The following is a 23120-nucleotide window of genomic DNA, read 5'->3' on the forward strand; positions in this document are numbered from 1 at the left end:
GTTATTCTACATGTAGGCCAGACTGGCCTTCCGAATGTTACTACTGCTGGCGCCTGGCCTCATGGGTCAGGGAAAAGCCACCAACAGCCCAGGGGCCAGTCATGGGTGGGGTGGGGTATTGTCATTATTCCAGCCTTTCCTAGCTTCAATCTTCAGGGCTCCCTGGCTGACCTGGACTCCTCTAAGGCCACAGTGCCGAACCATTAGGCCTCTACACCTGAGCGGGGAAGTCTGTTCGGTGAGGGGCTGTGCTGGCCGTCCATGAGGCATCACAGCAACCTTCCCGGCTGTCTCCTTGTAAGATGCCAGGCCACAGCCAGAGGCCGGACATGCTGGGAGCCGGGCAAGTGGGCAGAAACCCCGGAGCCACTGGGCCGGCAGCTTTCTGCTCTGAGGCACCAGCCATCGCTGCCGTGTCTCACCTAAGACACGAGGCGGATGTGAATTCGAGGCTGGCACCAGCTCTCAAAACCACTGAGGAAGTCACCTGGCTGCATTCATCGGCAGCCTCAGGAGTCTGTTCCTCCGCTCACAAGCGCAGTGGCAGAGCCCTGAAAGCTTTCATGTGCACATTCGGAGTGCAGGCTTCCCCTGGACCTGAAGGAACCCTAACCAGGCTCCATCCGTCAAGAGCTGTACCCCAGATGGGAGACCAGCCAGTATTTTGCCTTTTCAAGTTTTTATTTTTATACATTTTTTTTGTATTAAAAAGAAAAGCATAATTACCACAAATTACAAAGGACTAAAGCAGGACTAGAATAATGAATGAATCACTTCAGCCTGGAAAGCAGATACTCTCAATAATATTAATGTTATAATACAAGCTCATTCAAGTATTTTACATTTTTTTTGTCCTTTTAAATGTGATATCCTAGCACATGGTAAAGATAACGTACTATGAGCATAAGGTGGAACCTTCTCCGCAAAGCCAGATGACAAGTTTTCCTCTCCAGTGAGAAACGGGCTATAAGTTCTGATCTTCTCTGCCTCTGCCATCAACATGGCTGAAGGAGAGGGTGGGGGCTGGGGCAAATCCAGGGACCCTTCCACACAGGACATACTTCCGGTCCCACTCACAAGGGCACCAGATGATCCAGACCGCTGTACCCAGGCTTTTTGGCAAAAAAACCCAAAAACAAAAACCAAAAACAAAACCCACCCCCACCCACCCTTGTCCCTCGTCTGGTCATCTTCCTTGCCCCTCCTCCCCATTTCCAGGGCCTTCTGAGCAGCTTACTTTCTTTTGTAAAATCAATCATCAGGAAAAGGGGGGAAAAAAAGAGCTACAATGGAAACAAAAACGTAACAACTTTGACATGGGGGCTCAGCACCTGGACCTGAGCCCCGGGGGTCCAGGCTGGGGCAGGGCCAGGCACCCACTCTCTACCGGTAGTGCATTTGCTCCCAGGTTCAGAGGAGGGCGAGAGAAACCTGCCCCTTAGCAGGGCTGAGGCACACAGACCTGTGATGTTTGATGCCCAGAGGTCGTATTGGCGCGGACCCATCACGGAAGGGTACAGGATGAGCAGAAGGGTTTGGGCAGGCTGCTGCTTTGTGTCTCGGGTCTTGGACCCCCACAGGAGGGTGGTGGGTGTGAAGCGGTGAGCCCCGGTGGCTCTGGCCGCTCCTGGCATGCCTGTCACAGATACGTCGGTCCTAAATTCAAGTGTCTTCAGAAAGTGAAGATGTAAACTACTCTTTGCAACATTAACTCCTAACATGTTACAAAAAAAGAAAGAAAAAATAGCCCCCTCCCCCCATCCTCAGCCTGCGTTGAGATGAAATCCTCACCTCCCCACCCCAAAGGGGCTTCCTCTCTCTGGGGTGTCTGTGGGAGGATCAGGGAGGGGATGGCGGCCCCCCGGCCTGGGAGTAAACTCTAGGTAAGAAAAGCCTTTCTGCACACCCCAAGGCTTCCTTGTGCCCCCAAACCCAGCAGAGGACAAACACTGAGGTTCTATGGTGCTGGATACAGTACAGGGCTGAGCGACCCAAAGGAAAGAAAGGGGCTAAAAAGGGAAGGAAGGGGGGTGCAGGAGTCCAGTGCCTGGTACAAAGTGGGGCAGGCACCAGACAGCAGGGAAAGGCTTCAGATCCTACTTTTAGAGCAGAGACCAGACACTCATGCTTGACTTTTGAGATAACCGGTTCACAGGAACTGAGGTGGGCTTCCCACATACTAACCACTGGGAGGGCAGAGATGGGGAAGGGCACAGGCCGAAAGCAATGAGGTGCCCACGACAGAAGGCAAGCCCTTGCCAGCCTGGGATACGGCCTCCTACTCCCGATCTTTGGGCCCAATGGAGGAAACAGTTAAAAAGAGGGCCAAGGAAGTGTCAGCGATGCAGCAACACTACCACCAACTTCTCTGTGCTGCCCGGTCCTCACTGGGGGTGAATGTGTCGTCACACCCGCACTCGACACACAGCTCAATCTGCGTGGGCCAGTCCTTTGTCACCCTCCCTAGCTTCGGATGCCAGCAGACTCCAGCCATTCCATTATCACTCAGAGCCCAACACAAGCAGTCAGTGGCTGGAGAAGAGAAGTCAGGTATACTCTATGTCCACATATACCTTCCTGCCGCGGGGCTTCTCCAACTGGCAGGATTCCCCCCAGCCCCCAAATCCTCCTCATCCTCTTTCCCAGGCAGGGTCCATTGGAGGGTGGACAGAGATGGCTTGCAGAGGGGGGGATGCAAGATGGGGAGACCCCACCAGACCCGAGGGAGAAGAATGGCATCCTTCTCCACCTGTTATGAGACAACGCCTCCTTGCGGTCTCAGATCTTTCAGGGCAACACATTTCCAAGCCTCAGCTGCCAGGTGTTCACCTTTCCCCTTTGAGGTAGGGGAGACGGTCAAGCTGAGACCAAGTGTATCCCAGATCCAGGCCAATGCTCTTCTTCAACAGTTTGAAGCCAACTTGGCCTTGGGGTTCCCAGGGTAGGATGAAGGGTGTCACGGCAGGCCGGGGCCTGCCATGAAGCAACAGCAAGCAGAGCGAGGACACGACAGTGGCAGCAGTATACAGACACAGGACGTCAGCTTCAAACGATGCAACAGCAGGGGTAGTTCGGGCACGGCTCTGATTTGAGCCGCCCCCAACTCTCTTGCCTACAGGCAGGAGGCACTGTACATGCAACTCAGTCCAGAGAAAGATTCTAGCCAATCCAGCCCAGGCACATCCAGAGAAGGTGTGAGCTCTTCGAGTTGACTCCACCGAGGAAAACAGGCATTTGGGTATTTCAGATTCCCGCTCCACAATAAGGCAACTTTTAAAAAAATATTATTTCCAAGAACAAAACAAAACAAAAAACAAAATCCAAGGGTAGGGAAAGACATCACTTTCTGTGGATTAGGTGGGGGTTTTCTGATTTATTTTTTTGGTCTTTTATGGTCGATTTTGTCTTTTTTTTTTTTTTTCCATTTTTCCAAGGATGGAAAGGTCAGAGAAAAATAAAATAAATCATCTTTCAATAGTCTTTTCTGGTATGAGCAGCGTCTCTCTGGGCTGGGGAGTAAGGGGTATGGGGAGAAGGGGGTGGGGAGAGGATGAAACCTTCCCCCGCCCCCACTTCTAGATCCTTTGGTTTCCTTCTCCCAGAAGATGGCAGAAGGGCATGGTGGGGACAGCAGGGGGAGAACATGGTGATGGCAAGCCCCAGATGATCAGGGGGCTGGTGCTCGTGGGGCCCAGGGACGCTGCCAGAGCCTTCCATGGGACAGTGCTGGGCAATGGGGCCCACAGGGCCTTCTTGTGGGCTGCATAGTTGGCTTGAGGGGGAGCAGGAGGAGGCTGTGGGTGGGAACCAGGGTTGCGGCCTACCAGCCGCGGGCAGGGCTACAGAGTGATTTTGGTAATCCAGACGAACTATCAATAATTTAAAACTTGATATATATATATATATATATATAAAAAAAATCTCCCCCCTTTCCCTCCCCCCTTAGAAGAAGCTAGGATGTGAAGAAGAGTCATGGAGAGAGGAGGGGGAAGGGGGTGTGTGGAGGCTCCTGCCCAGGGGTACCTCTGATAGCCCAAATGGTGTACGCATTGCTACTCAGCACGAAGGCCCATTCTAATGACTCTAGGCCTGTCCCTTCTCTGTCCCCTCTCCTGGGACTGGGCACCCCCATGGACTCTTGCCCACCCCCCATCCCCCCCCAAACCCCAGGGCTAAACGGGCTTTTCACTTTCCCAAAGTCTGTGTGTCCGAGTGCTGGCTTGTCCATTTGGCATCTTCCCGGACGGGCTGGCCAGTGGGTGGTGTGGGGGGTTGGCTGATCACGGTGGTGGGCCTGCTGGAAGACTGGGAGGGGCACCGCTTCCTGCCCTCACTGCCGCCACCTCCTGCCGCCACTGGGTGTCGCTTGTGGTTGCCCTCCTCACCCATGGGGGGCTGTAAGAGAGGAGGGAGTCACAGGTGATTAGGGGCCACTTCCTACCTCCAAATGTACATAATAGGTATAACCTTAAAAACTACCTACCAGTTTTATGAAGCACGTCTCCGTGCCAAGATGCCAAGCCCCATGCTGTTTTCTGCACATTCACTCATGGGGTCTACACCACCCTTTGATGGAGATATGACCATCCCAAAAGTAAAGCACAAAACAATAATTTGCCCAGGATCCCATAGCTTACAACTGGTGAAGGCAAAATGGGGACTAGACCCCTCTACCTCTGAAGCCCAGACCTTCGCCCACATAAGCTTCTGCCCCCCCCCTTCCGAGACGGGCCTGCCGCTCTAACGACGATGCACGGAATGGGACATGCAGTACACTGAGACGCCTCAGCGCAGAAGGCCCAGACGCTCCCGGGGATGGCCTCAACTCCTTCCAGGCTCCAGAGAGGACACTGACCGGGAGTCAGACCACGATCCAGTGTGGCCTCATGGCTACCAAAGGTCCGGTGACCTCGAGGACATTTCCTTCCATTCCCAGGAGCCAAAGCTCAGCCCTGCTTGTTCCACCTCTCTCTGCACGTGCGCCGCCCTCCAAAGCCCCAAGCGAGGAGGTGTTAAGGATGGAAGACAACAGATTCATCTTTATACTGGGAGGACTCAGTGGTACTGACACCCTCTCACTGGGCAGCCACGGGCTTCCATTTACCCACTGGCACAGCAATAGCAACAATAAACCCTGCCTCCTTCGCCACATTATGAAGGTTAAAGGAGGTCGATATAAAGTGCCTAGCACAGTGTCTGGTACACAGTCATCACTCAATCAATGGCAATTTTTCAATACATCTGAGGACTATTATTGCTATTTACTTATATTTGTCTTTTTGCTGAAAGGCTTCAAGGGAATAGGATGACTAGCACAGCTCTACTACATTCTAAACTCTCTGAATGAAAGTCTCACTCATCTCTGGAGTCCCTGCAGCACTCATAACACAGAGACATCCATCACTCTACCGCTTCCCTGGATATGCCCAGCAGCAATAACCCTGACCCACCACTGGATGTCACCATTGAGTCACCGCTCCAAGAAGACTGGGGTGGTGGCGGCATGGTAGGGTGTTAAACGTAATTTCTAAACTTCGATGGTTGGAACTGGTCTCAACAAGAAAAAACAAGGACATTTACTTGGGTACTCATCCCACTCAACTAGTAATGGCTGACTAGGCTCACCAGCAAGGAGGAGTATGAGGTAAAAGGGAGAGAGCATTATGATATTCAGCTACAGGGCCATGGGAGGGAGGGAGGTACAACCATACAACCCCCTCCAATGAGCTGTCAGTGTCCACTTCTCACCCTCTATGTTACAGGCAAAGACACTAAGGACCCAATGAGGGGAAAGAGTCCCTAGGCTAGTGGCACAGCTGGGACCATAATCCAGGTATCCTGATCTCTGGTCCAGTTTTCTTTCCAGGACAGGAGTGAGAAAGATGAGAGACTTCCACTCACATCCACTCGGAAGTCTTCGAGACGTCGGAATTTGCCGAGGTATTCTTGAAGTTTGGGGTCAATGTCCAAATTTTTGGCTTTGGAATATTTCAAGAAGGCCCAGAACTTCTCCAGTCCATAGAGTTGGCCTACAGGAAAGAGGAGGCAGATGTAGAGAGAAGGTCAGAGAGAAGCTGGGCTGGTGATGAGCTGAGTATAAAGAGGCTCGGGAGCAGGAGGTGGGATGGGACTGATACACAGGCAGACCCGGGCTGACCCGGGGAGGGAGAAGGGAAAGAAGGCCTGGATGACCAGGCCTTGCAGAGCTCCAACTCCGGCTCTCACCAGCTTCATAGTCCTTCACTGTTTCCTCCTGAAAATCCTTGAAGATGTCCAGCCGGAACTTCTTTTCCAGGCCATAACTGTAGTATCGAAAAAGGCACTCCAAACCGTATCTGTAGAACACAAGCCAGTGAAACTGGGACATGGTTTCTTTGCTTGTAAAACAGGGAAATGCACCTGCATCATAAATGAACTTAGAGACCGTTTTAAGCACATGGATTATCAAGAAAATGGTAACTAATCTTTAAGAAGGCTAACATTTAATGTTAGTCTAAGTGGGCTCTAGCAGTTTATGGTTTGCCAGGGGTTAGCAAACTCTAGCCAAACAACGGCCCCCTGCCCACACTTATTTGTTCATGAAACGTCACTGGCTGCTTTGTGCTAGAAGAGCAGAGCTGAGGAGCCGTGTCATAAACCCCCCATGTCCTGCCAAGCCTACAATATTTCTCACCTATCCCTTTAGAGAAAGTTTGCCAATCCTTGGGATGAGCTCTCTATAAAGTCATGAGACTATGTCAATTGGTAGGTTTGCTTATCTGACTTCAGAAATTTTACTTCTGGGGTACCTGGGTGGCGCAGTCAGTTAAGCATCTGCCTTTGGCTCAGGTCATGATCTCAGGGTCCTGGGATCAAGCCCTGTGTCAGGCTCCCTGCTCAGTGGGGAGTCTGCTTCTCCCTCCCTCTCTGCCCTTCCCCCTCCACTTGGGCTTGCTCTCTCTCTTATGCTGTCTCTCTCTAATAAATTTTTTAAAAATCTTGAAAGAAAGAAAGAAAGAAATTTTACTTCTAGGAACATATGCCAGGGAAATGGCCAAAAAAACACATTTTTGTATTTTACAGATGTACAAAACTGTTCATAACAACATTATTAAACAAAATTTAAATGTCTTAGAGAAGCAGTTAAGAAAAATCATGGTGAATCTATACAACGGAATATAAGCTATTAGGAATTATAATGTAGGGATGGGGCGCCTGGGTGGCATAGCGGTTAAGCGTCTGCCTTCGGCTCAGGGCGTGATCCCGGCGATCTGGGATCGAGCCCCACATCAGGCTCTTCTGGTATGAGCCTGCTTCTTCCTCTCCCACTCCCCCTGCTTGTGTTCCCTCTCTCGCTGGCTGTCTCTATCTCTGTCAAATAAATAAATAAAATCTTAAAAAAAAAAAAAAAAGGAATTATAATGTAGGGGCACCCGGGTGCCGCAGCTGCTTGAGTGTCCGACTTTTGGTTTCAGCTCAGGTGGTGATCTTAGGGTTGTGGGATCAAGCCCTGTGTTGGGCTCCATGCTCAGCACAGAGTCTGCTTGGGAGTTTCTCTCTCCCTCTCCCTCTGCTCCTCCCCACGTTGAGCTCGCCTCCCCACATGTGGTCGAGCTCGCTCACTAGCGCGCTCTCTCTCAAATCATTCAAAAAAATTATAATGTAAATATACACTGAAGGATACTGAAAGATGCTTATGATAGATTATCAAGTGGAAAAGACATGTTTCAAATGTTATGTGAGAATGAGCCCATTTTATAAATAAATATGTAACTTTCCCATCTACACATACATGCAAAGTCTGGAAGGGCACATACTTAAAAATATTAACACTGGCTATCTCTGGGAGTTGGGATTTTCAAATGATCTTATCTATATTTTCTAAACTTTCAGCAAAAAGCATGTAAGAATTTCTGTAAGAAAGCAAAAAAAGTTAAATATTTTAACAACACGGAAAAATGCTCATGCGTATAAATGATAACTAAGACACCCACAGGCATTCGTGTGGTGATCTAAATGCAGCAACTACGGCAGGACATTCACACTGGTTACCTCTGCATTGAAGGGTGTCTCCCCAGCCTCTTTAAATATTTCTGTACTTTTCAAATTGCTTACAAAGAGAAACTTTTACTTGGGGGGGGGTAAGAAAAGTGTCTTTTAAAGATATTTGGGTTTTTTTTTTTTTTAAGGTTTTATTTATTTATTTGACAGAGAGAAAGCACATGAGTAGGGGGAGTGGCAGGCAGAGGGAGAGGGAGAAGCAGGCTCTCCACGGAGCAGGGAGCCCGATATGGGGCTCGATCCCAGGACTCTGGGATCACAACCCGAGACAAAGGCAGATGCTTAACCGACTGAGCCACCCAGGCACCCCAGGTATTTGTTTTTTAATAGCAAAATATTGGAAACAACCAAAATATCTATTATCAGGAGACTGGAAAAATAAGCTGTGGTGCGTCCACACAGTGTAAGCCTGTAGAGGCTATAAAAAGGAACAAGAACGTTCTTTACGTATGGATATGGAATGATCTCTAAAACACAGTATGAGGGACGCCAGGGTGGGTCAGTTGGTTAAATGACTGCCTTCAGCTCAGGTCATGATCTCAGGGTCCTGGGATCAAGCCCCACGTGCTCAGCTGGAAGCCTGTTTCTCCCTCTGCCTCCCACTCCCCCTGCCTGTGCTCGCTCTTTCTGACAAATAAATAAATAAAAACTTAAAAAATAAAATACAGTATTAACAAGGTACAAAATAATATCTATTAGAGGCTATCCTCTGTGTAAACAACAGGGCCCTGGTGCGAGACTACAGGGATCTCCTTCCTTACACAAGCAAAGTATTTTTAGGAAAGCCCTCAGGTTTCTGACCATGCTCGCTGTCTGTGGGGAAAGGAACTGGAGGCAAGGGGATAGGGATGAGGGGACTGCTCATGATATAACCTTTGACCTCTTTGCATTTTGAACCATGTGAACATTATTACTCATTCGAAAATCATCATCTTTTTATAAAGTATATCTGGGATACACACAAGAGATTTTTGATTACAGTTCTGGAGGCAGACCCACCAGGGACCCCTCACCCCCTGCCAGCACCAGCCAGACCCCAACCCCCTACCCCACACCCACACGTCCTGCTCACCTGTAGCCTTCTTTGGCATCCTCCAGAGCCAGCTGCTTAAACTCCTCATACATCTTCTTGTTGAAGTGATCTCGGAGGAAGAAGGACCAGAAGCGGAAGAGAGTGTTCATCTCCTGAGACTGGCCAATGCCCAAGCGTTTCCGCTCTGATGGGGGAAGAAGGAAAGACGTGTCAGGGTCACACTGCCTGTGATCCAGGGGACAAATGTTCTTGGGCTCAAGGACCGCAGTCCTTTCTCCTGTCTCCCCACCCCATCCAATTCCCTTGCTCATCCCACGTCCTTTCCGTCTGTGAAGAGACGGTTACTGAGCACCATCCTGCGTCAGGCCCTGCTGCTGGGCGCTGGACCTGACCTCATCAGAAGCGGGGGCATCAGCTTTTAATCCAGGTCATGTGGTCTAGCTGGTCACCTCAAATGCTACTGCTCTCAAACGTAGTCAGAACAAGGAAAAGCATGAACAAATAATTTGGCAACCCAACAACTTATATTCATTATTCATTAAAAATCATTATTTTGGGAGTCCTACAATATTAACAATTACAAAATGGTAACATTAAAAATATACAACACCAAAGCAAAAACAAGAAAACAAGAGATAAATTTAGTATCATTAAAAAAACTAGGGACGCCCAGGTGGCTCAATTGGTTAATCGTCTGCTTTCAGCTCAGGTCCTGATCCCAGGAACACGATCCCAGGGTCCTGGGATCGAGTCCCACATTAGGCTCCTTGCTCAGCAGGGAGCCTGCTTCTCCCTCTGCCTGCCGCTCCCCCTGCTTGTGATCGTGCTCTCACTCTGACAAATAAATAAAATCTTAAAAAAAAAAAACTATCAAAAAAAATAAATGAGATTTCCTTAAAAGAAAATTAAATAAAAAACTAAAAACCTAAAAACCTCTGTAGCTTCAAAGGACACTATCAACAAAGTGAAAAAACAACTCTCAGAGTGAGAAAAAGTATTTACAAATCATGAATCTGATAAGGGACTTGTACCTAGAATATATAAAGAACTCTTATAATTTAATAATGAAGACAAATAATCTAGTTAAAAAGTAGGCAAAGGATCTGAATGGACATTTCTCCAAAGATAGACAAATGGCCAATAAGCGCACACAAGAAAATGTTCAACAGAAATGGCTATGGGGGGAAATGCAAATCAAAACCAGCAGGACGTAACACTTATCGCCTCATGCCTACTAGGATGGCTATCATCAGAAAGATGGACACCAACAAGTGCCGAGAGGACGAGAGGACGCGGAGCGATCAGAAGCCTCATACTTTCTGTCAGGAACAACAAATGGTGGCCCCATTTTGGAAAACTGTCTCACAATTCCTCCAAAGGTTAAACACAAGAGTTATCACATGACCTTGCAAATAAAAAACTATGTCCACACAAAAATGGACATCTTCATAGCAGCATTATTCATCATAGACAAAAAGTGGCACTCCAAAGGTCCATGAGTGAAGGAGAGACGGACACCATGTGACATATGCTACCGGGCGGCGGAAAGGAATGAAGGACCGGTACCACGCTACAACAGAGAGGAAGTGTGAGACCGGTATGCTCAGGGAAGAAGCCAGTCACAAAGGACTGCTGATCGGATGACTGCATTTACAGGAAAAGTCCAGAACAGGCAAATCCATACAGACTGGAGATTGGGCAGGCCTGGGAGGTGCTGCGGGGGTGGAGATGGGAAGTGACCGGTAAGCAGCACAGGGTTCTTCCTGTGGTAATGAAAACGTTCTCACATCGATTCTGGGGATAGACGCACAACTCTGGAATATACTAAAAGCCAATACACCATATGCTTTAAATGGGTCGACTGTAGAGTATGTGAATTCTATCTCAACAAAGCGGTCACCACACACACACACACACACACACACACACACACACACACACACACGGGAGTAAGGCAGATGAGCAGAGCACCTAGCAGCCACGTGCTAACTGAAAAGGGGTGGGGGAATTAACAACTACAAGGGAGCATCTTCACAGCCAACCCGACAGAAACCCACAGTTAAAAGACATCTCATTTTGTGATAAAAGGGAACACATGGGAGAATCTAGAGATTCTTTCCTCACACCAACTTCTAAGAGCAGGGGGTCAGCAAACTTTCTTCTATAAAAGACCAGAGTAAATATTTTAGGCTTTATAGGCTTCATATGGCCTTGGTCATAAGTTCTCTTTTTCCTTCATAACCCCTTAAAAATATGAAAACTGTTCTTAGCTCAAGGGCTGTACAAAAATAGGCAGCTAGCTGGATTTGGTCCACAGGCCATGGTTAAGCCACCCCTGTTCTAGAGAATCTATGCCGCCCCACGTACACCCTTTTATGATCAACAGTGGACCACAGTGGACAATAGCTGACTTAGCAGTCACGCCAGAAATAGATAAACTTTTGATATTTTTTTATTATCAATAGAGGAAGATCAAAGAACAGAAATGTTCTGAGTATCAGACTCTTTGAGCCTCCTTTATCCCAAAACTACCTGGCCTGAGTCTAACTCCAATCCTTCTTGCTCTAAGGTCACAGAAAGCAGAATCACCTGCGCCAGCAGCCGTTACACTCTGGACCTTAGTGGCCCCAGAGTCTAGGCCCCTCCGCCCCCGTGCTTCTTTCTTACCGTTAAGGCAGCGCCTACGATACTTGTGGTAGACGTGTTGTGTGAAGCCATTTTCCTTGAGCAGCTCATGGGAAGGATGCTGGAACTTGGGCAGAGACTGAGGGGTACAGCCATAGCTGCCAACTGCAGGTGTCCCTTCTGAGGGGCTGGAGCTAGAGGCCAGGAGATAGACAGTGTCACCAGACCCTTGGAGCAACTGGCCATCAGGTGAGAAGGGGCCCCTCTGGTCCATCAGCCAAGATCTAGCCTCTCAAAGGGCAACAAAGAGACCTAAGCACTGGGGTAGGCCAACTTACATCCTTCGGCCTGTCTTCGCGTCGACCTTTGGTGGGTTTTACAAAGCAGCCACGGAGGCTCAGAGAGTGGGAGACTAGTCCCGGGTCACGGACTGTTCTACATCCCAGAGCGGCACAATGCCCAAACCTGAGCTTATAAGCATTTATTTATCCCAAGTTCACATTTAACTTTCTTTGATGAGCTATTATGGGGTAGTTCATCCATATTTTTCTTTAAAACCATGCCTAGTCTCAGTCTGTGCCATGTTTGCAGGGAGCAGAGTATACAGGTCAGTGGCTCCCAGGTGTTGCTCTGGAACAGGAAACACTGGGGCAATTTTCCTGGTGGGGGAGGGAGGAACCTGAACCCTACCCCTAAGAAGCGGAGTCAGTAGATCTAGGGTGCGGCCCAGGAATCTGTATTTTTACTTAATGACCTGGCTGTCCTGAGGTAGGCAGCAGATATCCACCTCTGAAATCAATTCACAGATAATGTCTTTCTGAGAGAATCTGGTCCCAGGCAGTTGTGACACTACTTCTTTGGGAAAACCTTCCCAGGCCCTGGATTACCTTCTCTAGACTTCTCCACGTCTTTGGATTTAGGTAAGGGTCCCTTTCTTTAATTTACAGACCAAAGAGCTTCCTTCTTCTTGGTCCCATCAACTGCCTGGCTTTCCTGCCCACCCTGTCTTCAGCCTCATCTCTCCCCTCTCCTCTCCACCGCGCCGGCACCTGATGGAAGCCGTCCGGGGCCTGTGCTCGCGAGAATCCATCACCCAGCCAACGTGACTCTCCAGGGGCGGGTTTGAGCTGTGTCTTGTCTTTCTTTTCCGAGGCATCTGCAAAGGTCAGTCCAGAATTTGTTATTAACTCACGCAACTCTGAGGAACACGAAGCATTTGTAGGACTAAGATCACCTCATGTGTGTGTTATTCACAATTTACGTTTTCATATCTAGTCTCTCACACATGAGGTCCACAGCTCTGAGCCAGAAACTGGTATGCCTGTCTCACGGGTGAGAAATCGAGGCTTGGGAGTCCAAGGACCTACACCTGGTCAATCCTCCCCGTGCCTTATCATGGCGACATGGGGCAACCACTCCCACACCAGTCCCTTTCTCAGATGTGACCAATCGATCCTGGGGGGGCCCACCAGCCTAAGAACACAGAGCAGGCCTGGGATGTGGCAGTCTCTTGGCTTAGGCAAGGGAAAGCAGGAAAGCACTGGAAGGCGGTTAAGTCAGCCCAAGACTCTTTGCCAACCCCAGCAGGAGCGCCTCACCTTGGCATCTAGCGTCCGTCCTTCTTTCACTACTGGGTAAAACCGTGATGTCTGACTTGAGTCTTTGAGCTGCGGTGTCCGGGGAGTGCGGGGGGTCCTGGCGTTGCGGTAGTTTGGCGACTCTGGGACAGTGGTTGGTAGAGAACGGGCGATGGTGGAGGGCTCAGGAGCACCAAACAATTTGTTGGCCAGGGCATCAGTGGGGACTGCAGAGAGAGAGCAGGCCAGTGAGCAGGGGTAGGCCTGTGACTGTACCTGGGAGGCCCCCCGTCAGAGGACTGTACTCTCCCACCCAGGCCAGGGTCCCAAGTGTCACCTCTCTCTCACCTTGTTGAAAGCGGGGTGGCCCAGGAGGGACCTCTTGGTTGGGATCCACGGGGGGCTCTGGGGTTAGTGTGTCAAACTGCTCCCGGCTGATCATGTTGACTTTCTTGAAGTTCTCGACTTCTTGCTGCAGATACAAGATGGGTGGGGAGACGATGTTAGTAAGAAGACTGCCCCAGCCTGTTTAGGAATCAAGACGTGCAGGAAGTTGCAGGGGGCAGCTCCCACGTCCACATACGTGGAATTCTGGTCCCCAGGCTCTCAGCTGCCCCACACCATTCCCCACCCCCAGTTACCTCGGCACAAGTGTGCTGACCCAGAAGGGCTGAGCCCCTGCCCAGCCCTCTTTGCAGCAAGACTGAGACGAGGAGCTCCCTGCAGACCCGACTCTCCTCTTGCCACTGTCTCCTCACCTCCACCAAATACCCTGCTGCTTACTGCTACACAGGCTCACCTCACAGAGCTGGTCTATAAAAACCTGTGAGTTTTGACTGCGTTCAGGCAGCAGTGATTTTTTTTAAACCTGTTTTTCCTCTATCTTCCATACTCAAAACAAGGTCCTTAAAAAACTTCCATATAGGCCTTAATTTTTAAGAAGAGAAGTAATAATCCAATCTCTCTTCTCTTCCCCACTAGCGTGGCTGACTGTCAGGACATTAAACATGGACATTCGGGTGGCACAATGATCGCGTCTCATGGTGACACAGCTTACAAAGTGTCTCTACATCTCTCCTCACTTCACGCCCCAGCAAGGTGTCAATTACTACCCCCTTCTCATACATGAGTATACCGAGACTCTGTACCCAAGGGCACACAGCGAATCAGCTTTGCTCTTTCCTACATGTTACCGACACCCCAGGCTTCACCCCGCTGCTATGTCCAAGCCTCACCTTGATCTGAGAATACTCAGGTTCGAACTTCTCAGTCCACAGGTCCTGCTCGTAGTAGAAGAGCCCATCGTTAATGACCTTAGCCAGCTCAGCGCTCATCTTGGCACGCGAGGTGTGGTTGCCTGTGCGGTCCCCCCCAGGGTGCCGACGCATATAAGGTGGTGTCTGGGTGACAATGAGGATCTTGTTCACATCCCGGTCATCAATCTCATAGTCAGAGTCCTCATCAGACCAGGCGGTGAAGGTGTTCTTCCGCCCATCCATCTGCTCCAGCTCCTCGTCAAACAGGAAATCTAGCTCCTCTTGCTCGTCCTGCTCCTTGGACAGCAGCTGCTGAGAGGGCAGCTGCTGAGGCAGAGAGGTCGCGTGGAGGAACCTGGGCTCCTCTGACTTCTAAAATGGGGCAGATCAAGGGGGGGGGGGGGCAGATCACCAGAGGGTCCTTGGATCAGCCTCTGTAGCTGTCAGTCGAGAGAGAGGCCCTGGCCATGCCAGCAAGCCGCAGCTGCCAGCCTTGCAGCCAGTCCCCCATGACTCTAGGTTTCCTCTCTCCCAGCTCACATCAGTCATTCGCAAACAATGAGGTGGTAAGGCCCCGCAGCCCCGTGCTCTCATTTACCTAGCCTGCGAATGGGCACACAGCGTAAGTTCTACAGGCTGATCTATCCATTCCATCTATCCCAAATCTCTCCAAGAAAATGGAAGCTTCATCAGGCAGGGGCCATGGCTGCCTTGCTTTCCATCATATCCTCGGTACCTAGACTGGGACCGAGCAATAGCAGATGTTCAACTGTTTGATGAGTGAACAAGAACCCACTGAACGTAAGGCAGCTCACAGCTTGGGGGGAGAAAAGTCAAACAACCAGCCAGCCAAATGCAATGTGGTATTGGTAAAGATTATAAATAGAATTTGTGGACTACACAGGGAGAGGCACTTAACCAACTAGAGGTGGGAGTGGGGACAGTCAGGGAAGGCTTCCTGGGAGACGTAATTACTGAAGAAGGACGAGCATAAGTAAGCCAGATGAAGGCAGGGACAAAGAGTGTACGAGGCAGAAAGAACAGCATGTTCAGAGGCAAGAGAAAACAGGGTGCTCTTGGCAAAAAGAAAGTATTTCAGAGTGTTGCTAGGATGAATTTATCTGAGACTCTGGGGCAGAAGTATTTGTCCACCTCCCAATTTATATAGAAAAAGTCAATTCCCTGCTACGCAAAAAGCTTCCCATATAAACTCCAAACCTACTCTCTTTTAAGTTCAAGATAGGCCAGGTAGGAGCAGGGCTCTAATTCTGGAATGGCGGCCAAGCCTGCCTGCCTTTCCAAACCTTCAGTCTGTAAGCCTGGACCTCATAAAGTCCTTCTCCACTGTTTTCCTCAGGACTCTGGTCTGATCCCTTGACACTCTGTGAAGGACCACGGCCAGAAGAGATAGGGAAGTCGGGGTATGAACAAGAGGGAGGCAGTCACAGTGGCACAGTGGAAAAGGGGACATAGAATTTCAGAGACCCAAAGTCGAAGGTGATCTACGAGGCCTCCTCACAAGCCCCAGACCAAAAAGATCTCCCAAGAGGGGGTGGGGATGAGGCAGATGGAGCACACATCCGCTCCTGGAAAGGGCGCACTAGTTTTAGTTTGAAATGGAAACACTTCTCGAAGAGTGGTCTCAATGTGTACTATTGGCATATTGTTTTACAATTTTTAGAGCAGTCTAAGCCCTTCTTTCTTTCATCTGAAGATGGGAACACTGAAGACTTGAGATAGTAAACAAGCTTCCCAAGGTCAACAGCCATCAGTGATAGGAGACCTGTGTTCTCATCTAGACTAACTCTACATCCAGGCCGTGTGTCTGCTCCCTTTCCCTATGCTCTTCACAGGGCCCAAGCGGCTTACACAGGAGCAATGAAGACACACGCAAGCACTACGGCAGCCCCAGCAATTTCGATGGGGCAAGCCAGAGTCAACCACCAAGAAACCTGGAAACTGCTGCCAGGGGTAGGATTCTCTCCTGTGAAAAATGCCACTCAGTTACTCACAGAGCAGGAGCTGTCCTGAGAGGTGATCCTCACTGGAAAAGGACATGGGCCCACCAGCTTTCCCGTAGTCACTGCTGACCTTGGCTCGCATCACAACGCAGAGCCAGCCGGCCTGCCGGCTTAGCCCCTCTGGGCCCTGGGCCCCACCCACCTTGGGCCGTGCTGGGGACGGCCGCGGCCTCTTCTTCACTTCAATCCAGTTCTCAGAATCCAGGTCAGGCAGGCTGGCAGACAGGCCCTTGGGCAGCGTCTTCAGGTTGCTGACCTCCTCTGTTTTGGTTGGCACTGGGGTGACTGCACGGGGAGAACCAGGCGCTGACTCTGAAGGGTGGAAAGGTGAGGTCCTCAACCTTCCAGTCCTCCTTCTGATGCCAGCTCTTAGAAGGACTGCTGGCTGGAGGACAAGGACAACAGGAAGGTGCCTACACGCCAGCAGTACCTACCTGTCTCCTTCTGGTAATGCTGGCGGGGCACAAACTCGGGGCAGTTGAGAAGCTGGGAGAAATCGGTCTGGGAATAATCCACTATTGGGGGACCAGGAAGAGGCCATTTCTCCGGCTCCTCCCTCCTGCGGACTTTCTCATCAACAATCTCCACCACCTTGCTGTCCTTTAGGGCCTGCAGGGGAGAAGCAAGGAGATGATGCAGAGAGAAGACTCGGACAGAATGAGGTCTTGGAGGCTGGCAGATGGATGACTGGGCCCCACGAGCTCAGGTAAGAGTCTGGTACTGGCAGAGGTGCAAGAAAACTGGCACCATCTTCCAAAACTGGCGGACCAACAAGATATTCAAACTTGTAGGAGGGGACCAACATGAAAAATACACCTGCCCTGTGACCTTGCCATTCTACATGCAGGAGTGTGCCCCCAGAGAAACAGGGCCATACACAGATTACATTATGTGTAAGATTCGGATAAAAAGCCATTCACAGCAACACTGTCTGCAATATGGGAAAAACTGCAAAGTACCCAACTTGCCACCACATAGATAATTTAAAATAAATGATGGCACATCCATTCAGTGGTATAAATAGGTTCACATGTGCTGAGGTGGAAAGAGCCATAAAAAAGCAGGTTCTAGGTCAATGTGTCTAAGATGCCACTGGTGTTTGAATTTTTAAATAAAACATACAAACTACATACACATTTTTATAGGATTCACAGGTAAACTACTATGGGTGTTTATCTCTAGAAAAAAGGGTGAAGAGTGGAGAAGGGAGGACAGCTGTCTTTAAATCTTTTTAGTGGAAATGGGAAACATTTCAACAGCGCAACACATGACAACACACACTGTTGGTGAGACCGGGGCAAGAGGCCCTCTGCTATACTGCTGGCGGAAGTGCAAAGGCACAGGCCCCGGAGACAGGGAACCCAGCGATTTGCCCTGTAGTGCAGCCTCCTCACTTCTTGCAATCTACACCAAAGATATGCTGGCAAAAATATGGGAAGCTATATACACAACTCTAAGCAGGAACGAAGAGCACCTTTCTCTAACGTGCTATTATGCAGTCAGCTCCCAGATGTATTAAGGGAGAACGAAAGAACAGGTGAAGAAATGCATGCATTACATGTTGCCATCTAACTAACACAGGGGAAGGATACAAATACACTGAGAGGCATTTGCTTATTTTTTTAATGGAAGGATTCAAAACAAGTTGGTGATAGGGGAATAAAAGGAGAAAGGCGGAAGTGAGAGAATTTTAAGTTGGACTTGTGGGAATATACCACGTTGACTTAAGAACCATGTAAATGTTTTACCGAAATGCAAAACAAATTAGAAATCAGAGGGGAAAAAGTAATCCCTAAAACGTGAGAGCAAAATGAAACTAATAAAACTAATATACGTCAAATTAAAGACATAACTACACAAAGATTATTCCAAGTACTTGAAAATATAGTCATTTGAATGTGTAAGTAGAAAAAAACCATGTTTTTAGTAATTGTACAGGTATTATTACGAAAATAAGGTATATAAACCATTGAATAAAACAAACGAGTAATTACGTTGAAGTCAACGGCAATTAGGACTTGGGGTATAGGAGAAAGGAGTATTAGAGATAAAAGATCATTGGTGTTAGGTAGAGACCCTGTAGTCCTGAACTTTAATAGAAATTATCAGTATATTCTCCTGATGAATTAAAAAAAAAAAAAGCTTCAGAAACAATGACCCATCAAAGCAGCAACAAACATTCCTGTAACTCAGACTGTGTGGTACATAAATACCATTTCCCCAAAAGAGAGGACCTAGAGCTCCTTGAACAAATGGCCTATTCCGGATCAGAGGCAGGAAATGTACCAGATCAACCAGGGCTCCCCTAGCCACGGATGGGACGAGCGAATTCAGCATATGAACTGCAATGGGTTGAGACAACTGCAGTATGTCTGAACCCCCAGGTTTGTGATGATACTAAAAGACACTAAAGCAGAAAACAAAAACAAAGCAACCAAACAACCCAAACCCTTGAAAGTTATTAGGGATCAATCAACTCATAATTCTGACAACTGGTCAACAAAGGGAAAGCTCAAGCATTTCTCCACCCTTTCTGTACAAACCATACCTCTTGGTAACTGAATAGCTGATGAGGCAAAGTTCCTCCTTAAAGAAGTATTCCAGCTAACGAAAACAGATCGATAGAATTAGAATCTCTCCATTTCACAACCCCTAATGAGATAACAGGCAGTGATCATCGACAACAGCTTGCATCACAAGAGAGAACAAATGAAACGCTATGCGCCACCTGAGAGAACATAGCATTATCTATAAAGGACTCTTGACAAAGAGGGGAGGAGAACCCCCCAAACCTGAATCTGATCAGGCCTCTGGATCACCCATTTACAAAAAACGTGGAATACAGAACAACACGTTAGATGACACCACTGTGTCCCATGAGAAATTCGACAAGATATACAAAACCCAGTTTATTCAAATAATGAATTGAAGGAAAAAGAGAGGGGAAGAGAACATTTAGCAAGACAACACATGCATTTTATCTGGAACCTGATTCTCATAAAGTACAAAAATTTTTTTTTGACAAGAGGGGTGAATTGCAACGGACTGTTTGGACATATTGAGGAACTGTTAATATCTTTACAGGTGATAATGATATGGTGACCACGTTTTTTAGCAGGTATTTATCTTTTAGAGATAAGTACTGAAACATGGATGAAATGTCAGGTTACCTGAGATTTTCTGCAAAGTAATTTGGAAGAGGAAACAGATGGGGGATAGATGGAGTAAGACGGGCCATGAGTTGGTAATTGCTGAGGCTGGGCGATGGGTTCATCATACCATTCTGTCTACTTCTGTAAATGTCTGCAATTTTCCACAGTAAGAGGGAGAGAGAGGAGAGAAGGGAGGCACAGAGGCTGGCCAAGCCTTGAAGCTTTAGCAGAAACCATCAGATGAGGACTCCTCCGGGGTTTTCTGCTGGGGCCCACATTCCATAGTAAGGATCTTTCCTTCCCCTGCACCCCAGCCCCAGGTAGGGAGACCTACCGCAAAGATGAGTGAAATGTCAGTGGTAAGGGCCTGCACTCGGTGGAAGGAAGCAATAAGGGTGATGGGAAGGAAACCGTCAGCATCCATTTTCCGTCGCAGGAAGAAGTCCCGCTCTAAATTGTCCACGCTGAAGTAGTATTCGCTAGATGGAGGGGAGAAGACGGAGGATTGCTGCGTCACTTAGGAGTCTGCCTTTCTCGTCCTGTGCACCCCAGACACCTCACATAGCCTCTGACCGACCCTGACCCTATCATATGTACAGTATTATGGGCTCAAAAGAGATGTTATCCTGTCGTGGCTCCCTTAACTTCGGGTCAGACCCATTCCCCCGGCCCTTTGGCCTCTCTGTATGCCCGGCAAACCCCTCATCCGCTTTTAAAACCCAGTTCCACTGTTACTAGCCACTTTCTCTTCTCCTAAAATACTATCACACTCTCCTGAAATGATCTACTTCCTTGAATGGCTCCCCCACTGGACTGAGGGACAATATATCAGAGTGGTTTGGAGCTAGGGTTTTGCCATCAGACGGAAATGGGATTCAAATCCGTGCCTTGTTGTTGACGAGCTGTGAGACTCTGGGCAAGTTCTTGGGTCTGTCTGCTCATCTCCAAAATGGAGACAGACCCAGCTCACAGGAGTAAGCGCAGGACTAAATAAGAAATGCCCGTAAAGCACTTAACACTGAGCCTCGGCAACAGGGAGAACTCCGTAGGTGCCTGCTAGCATTCTGACCGTGTTGCCATTACAAAGAGAGGTGCCGAAGGGGACGGACTCCGGACATTCCCTCTCCTTTTCGTTGGTGGTAATTTCAAATTTTCTGAAGGCAAATATGGTATTACTTTTGCAATAAATATTACCTTTATGAAAAATTTAGCTTTTAGAGGACGAGCAGCGGTTATCTTTCTCGGCTTCAGCCAGGGGCAGCCACTGCTGCTAGCATCGCACCGGAAGGACCCGCCCATCCCTACTCTGCCCAGCAGCCATCCTCTGACAGGTCCTGACCCCCTACGCCTCTCTGCAGGAAGGAGGCTCCTGTCCACTCACATCTGCCGCTTGATGTAGTCTTTCAGCAGCTCCTGGTCCACGCTGTAAAGCTCAGTGCTGCTGACGTTGTCAAAGTAGTAGGTGATGTTGTTCATGTACTTGGGGGTGCGAGGCCCCTCCGCACCATCGAACTTTCGGTAGCCAAACTGGTAGTCAAAATGGGCTATGGGGGAAATGGGTGCCATAAGGGAGGGGAGATCCCTGCCCACCGCCCCCGCCACACTCCCTCGGACATCCCGGAGCCCAAAGGGGCCTCACGTACTTCGAGTGCCACCCCGGCCGCGTCCCCGGCCGCGACCGCGCCCCCGTCCACGGCCACGGAAGGAAGCCCGCGCCCCACCAGCCCCATCACTCTTCACACTCGATGTCTCATCCTGGTCGTGCCAGGCAGGCTCCGGTTTGGTCTCTGGTTGCCAGGCTGGGGTGGGGGGGGCCATGGGCACGGGCACGTAGGTGGCAGGCTCAGACCCTATGGGGAGAGGGGCACGGGGTCACACTTGAGGATGACCCCCATGCCCAGGCACTCCACAGTGGGCAATGCATACCTTTGATCTCCCCTCGGTTGGCGGGTGCATGTCGGGGCTCCGGCGGGCGAGCGGGGCGCGAGACCAGTTTTTCTCTGGGCACTTCAGGCTTCATGTCTATTTGCAATGGAACCCACTTGTGTTTGTTCCCTGGAGGACAGCACAGGGACATGAGGAAAGCTTGAAAGAGAGGTCCCTCCTAGCCATCTCTACCTCTGTTATTCCTCTGTCTGGAGCAACAGGTCTGATTCACAATCTGATAACCTTGGGCAAATTCCTTCTCCCACACTGGACCTCATTTTTACCTCTAAAATAAGAAAGCCATGGACCTCAGGGTGACAGGACACTCCTGGCTGACTCCTAATATCAATTTCTCTGTGGTCAGAGAACCCCTCTCTGGAGCCGGATACGTGGCTGCCCAAAACTGAGCTGGCATTTCCAGGCTCCCTTGAGACGTGTGCCAAAATTCTCTCTACAAGAGCTACGTGAGGGTAGTCAGTTCCAGGTTGAATCCTTCAAAGGGAGCTACTCTGCCCCTTTTCCATTCCTGCTAGCTGGAATGAGACAGAAAGAGTGAACCACCTTGGATGAGAAGAGCCAACACACCACAGCAAGATGAAAGGAAAATGAAATGAAATGGTTGCCATTCTAGGGCTGGCCTACTTACACCCAGCTGTCAGGTGAGAGAAAGAACCTTCCACCTTGTTTAAAACACTGTTACTTTGAATCTCTGTTAGAGCAGCCAACCCGTACCCTAAACAAACCTCAGCCAAGGCAATGGGAACTCTTGTCTTTAAACAAAATCTTACACGGGACAGCAACACAGCAAGACACACGGATTATTGTGAGGCGGGGACCTCATCTGTTCGGTGCACTGCTAGAGCCCAACTGCTGAGAACAGGGCCTACCAGATGCTTGTTAAGTAACGTAGGAACTGACAGACGGAAGGCAGAAGTGAAGACTGTTGGCCCAGTGGCCTACGTCAGTCTGCCTCCCAAGGACTCCTTAGGCCTCCTGACACTTGTCCAGCAACCCCAAGTTCTGACACTTCACAGTTCTGCCTGCCACTTCTCCAAGCCCTGTGGCAAAGTCACTCACCTTTCTTCTTCTGGCCCCCTCGCTGGCAGTCCTCGTCCCCATTCTTCTCCTCCCCAGATTCATCCGATTTGGTTTTCGGGCTCTCTTTACTATCGCTCCCCTCTCCTTTCTCCTGTTCCTTCATGTCCTTTTTGGGTGGCAGCTTACGGGCAGGCTGGGACTTGTGGGACTGTGGCTGCAGCAGGAAGCAGAGTAACAGGGAGGTGAGGTGAATCTGAGAGCCTCCTGGGTTGGGACAGGAGGGAACCGCTGCTGCTAGAATGCCAGGGCAGAGGAGCTGGAGCAGGCAACAACGAGTCTGACTAGATGTGTTATAAGGTCCTGTTTTTACGCGAGATGCTTCCACTGGGAAGTGTGGCCCAACAGGCAGCAGGTGGGAGACAACTTATCTCTCCATCATCTTCCTTGAGTCT

General features: G+C 49.4%; 1 protein-coding gene across 1 annotated transcript in view; it reads right to left on the reverse strand.

Moving 5' to 3' along the window:
- Positions 1–662: 662 nt before the first annotated feature.
- LARP1 (La ribonucleoprotein 1, translational regulator) overlaps positions 663–23120 on the reverse strand; it is a 55799-nt gene continuing 33341 nt past the window's right edge. The window contains exons 4-19 of the mRNA XM_040630380.1: positions 22708–22882; positions 21631–21759; positions 21348–21554; positions 21086–21248; positions 20039–20183; positions 16987–17161; positions 16695–16864; positions 14511–14903; positions 13624–13747; positions 13297–13502; positions 12748–12854; positions 11741–11892; positions 9113–9257; positions 6226–6335; positions 5902–6029; positions 663–4395 (exon numbers count right to left, since the gene is read on the reverse strand). Of these exons, the coding sequence (XP_040486314.1) occupies positions 4186–4395; positions 5902–6029; positions 6226–6335; positions 9113–9257; positions 11741–11892; positions 12748–12854; positions 13297–13502; positions 13624–13747; positions 14511–14903; positions 16695–16864; positions 16987–17161; positions 20039–20183; positions 21086–21248; positions 21348–21554; positions 21631–21759; positions 22708–22882 (2739 nt within the window). The 3' untranslated portion in view covers positions 663–4185. The remainder of the gene's footprint in view (positions 4396–5901; positions 6030–6225; positions 6336–9112; positions 9258–11740; positions 11893–12747; positions 12855–13296; positions 13503–13623; positions 13748–14510; positions 14904–16694; positions 16865–16986; positions 17162–20038; positions 20184–21085; positions 21249–21347; positions 21555–21630; positions 21760–22707; positions 22883–23120) is intronic.

The sequence above is a fragment of the Ursus maritimus genome, unplaced genomic scaffold (genome assembly GCF_017311325.1).
Source record: "Ursus maritimus isolate PB19 unplaced genomic scaffold, ASM1731132v1 scaffold_15, whole genome shotgun sequence".
NCBI lineage: Eukaryota > Metazoa > Chordata > Mammalia > Carnivora > Ursidae > Ursus > Ursus maritimus.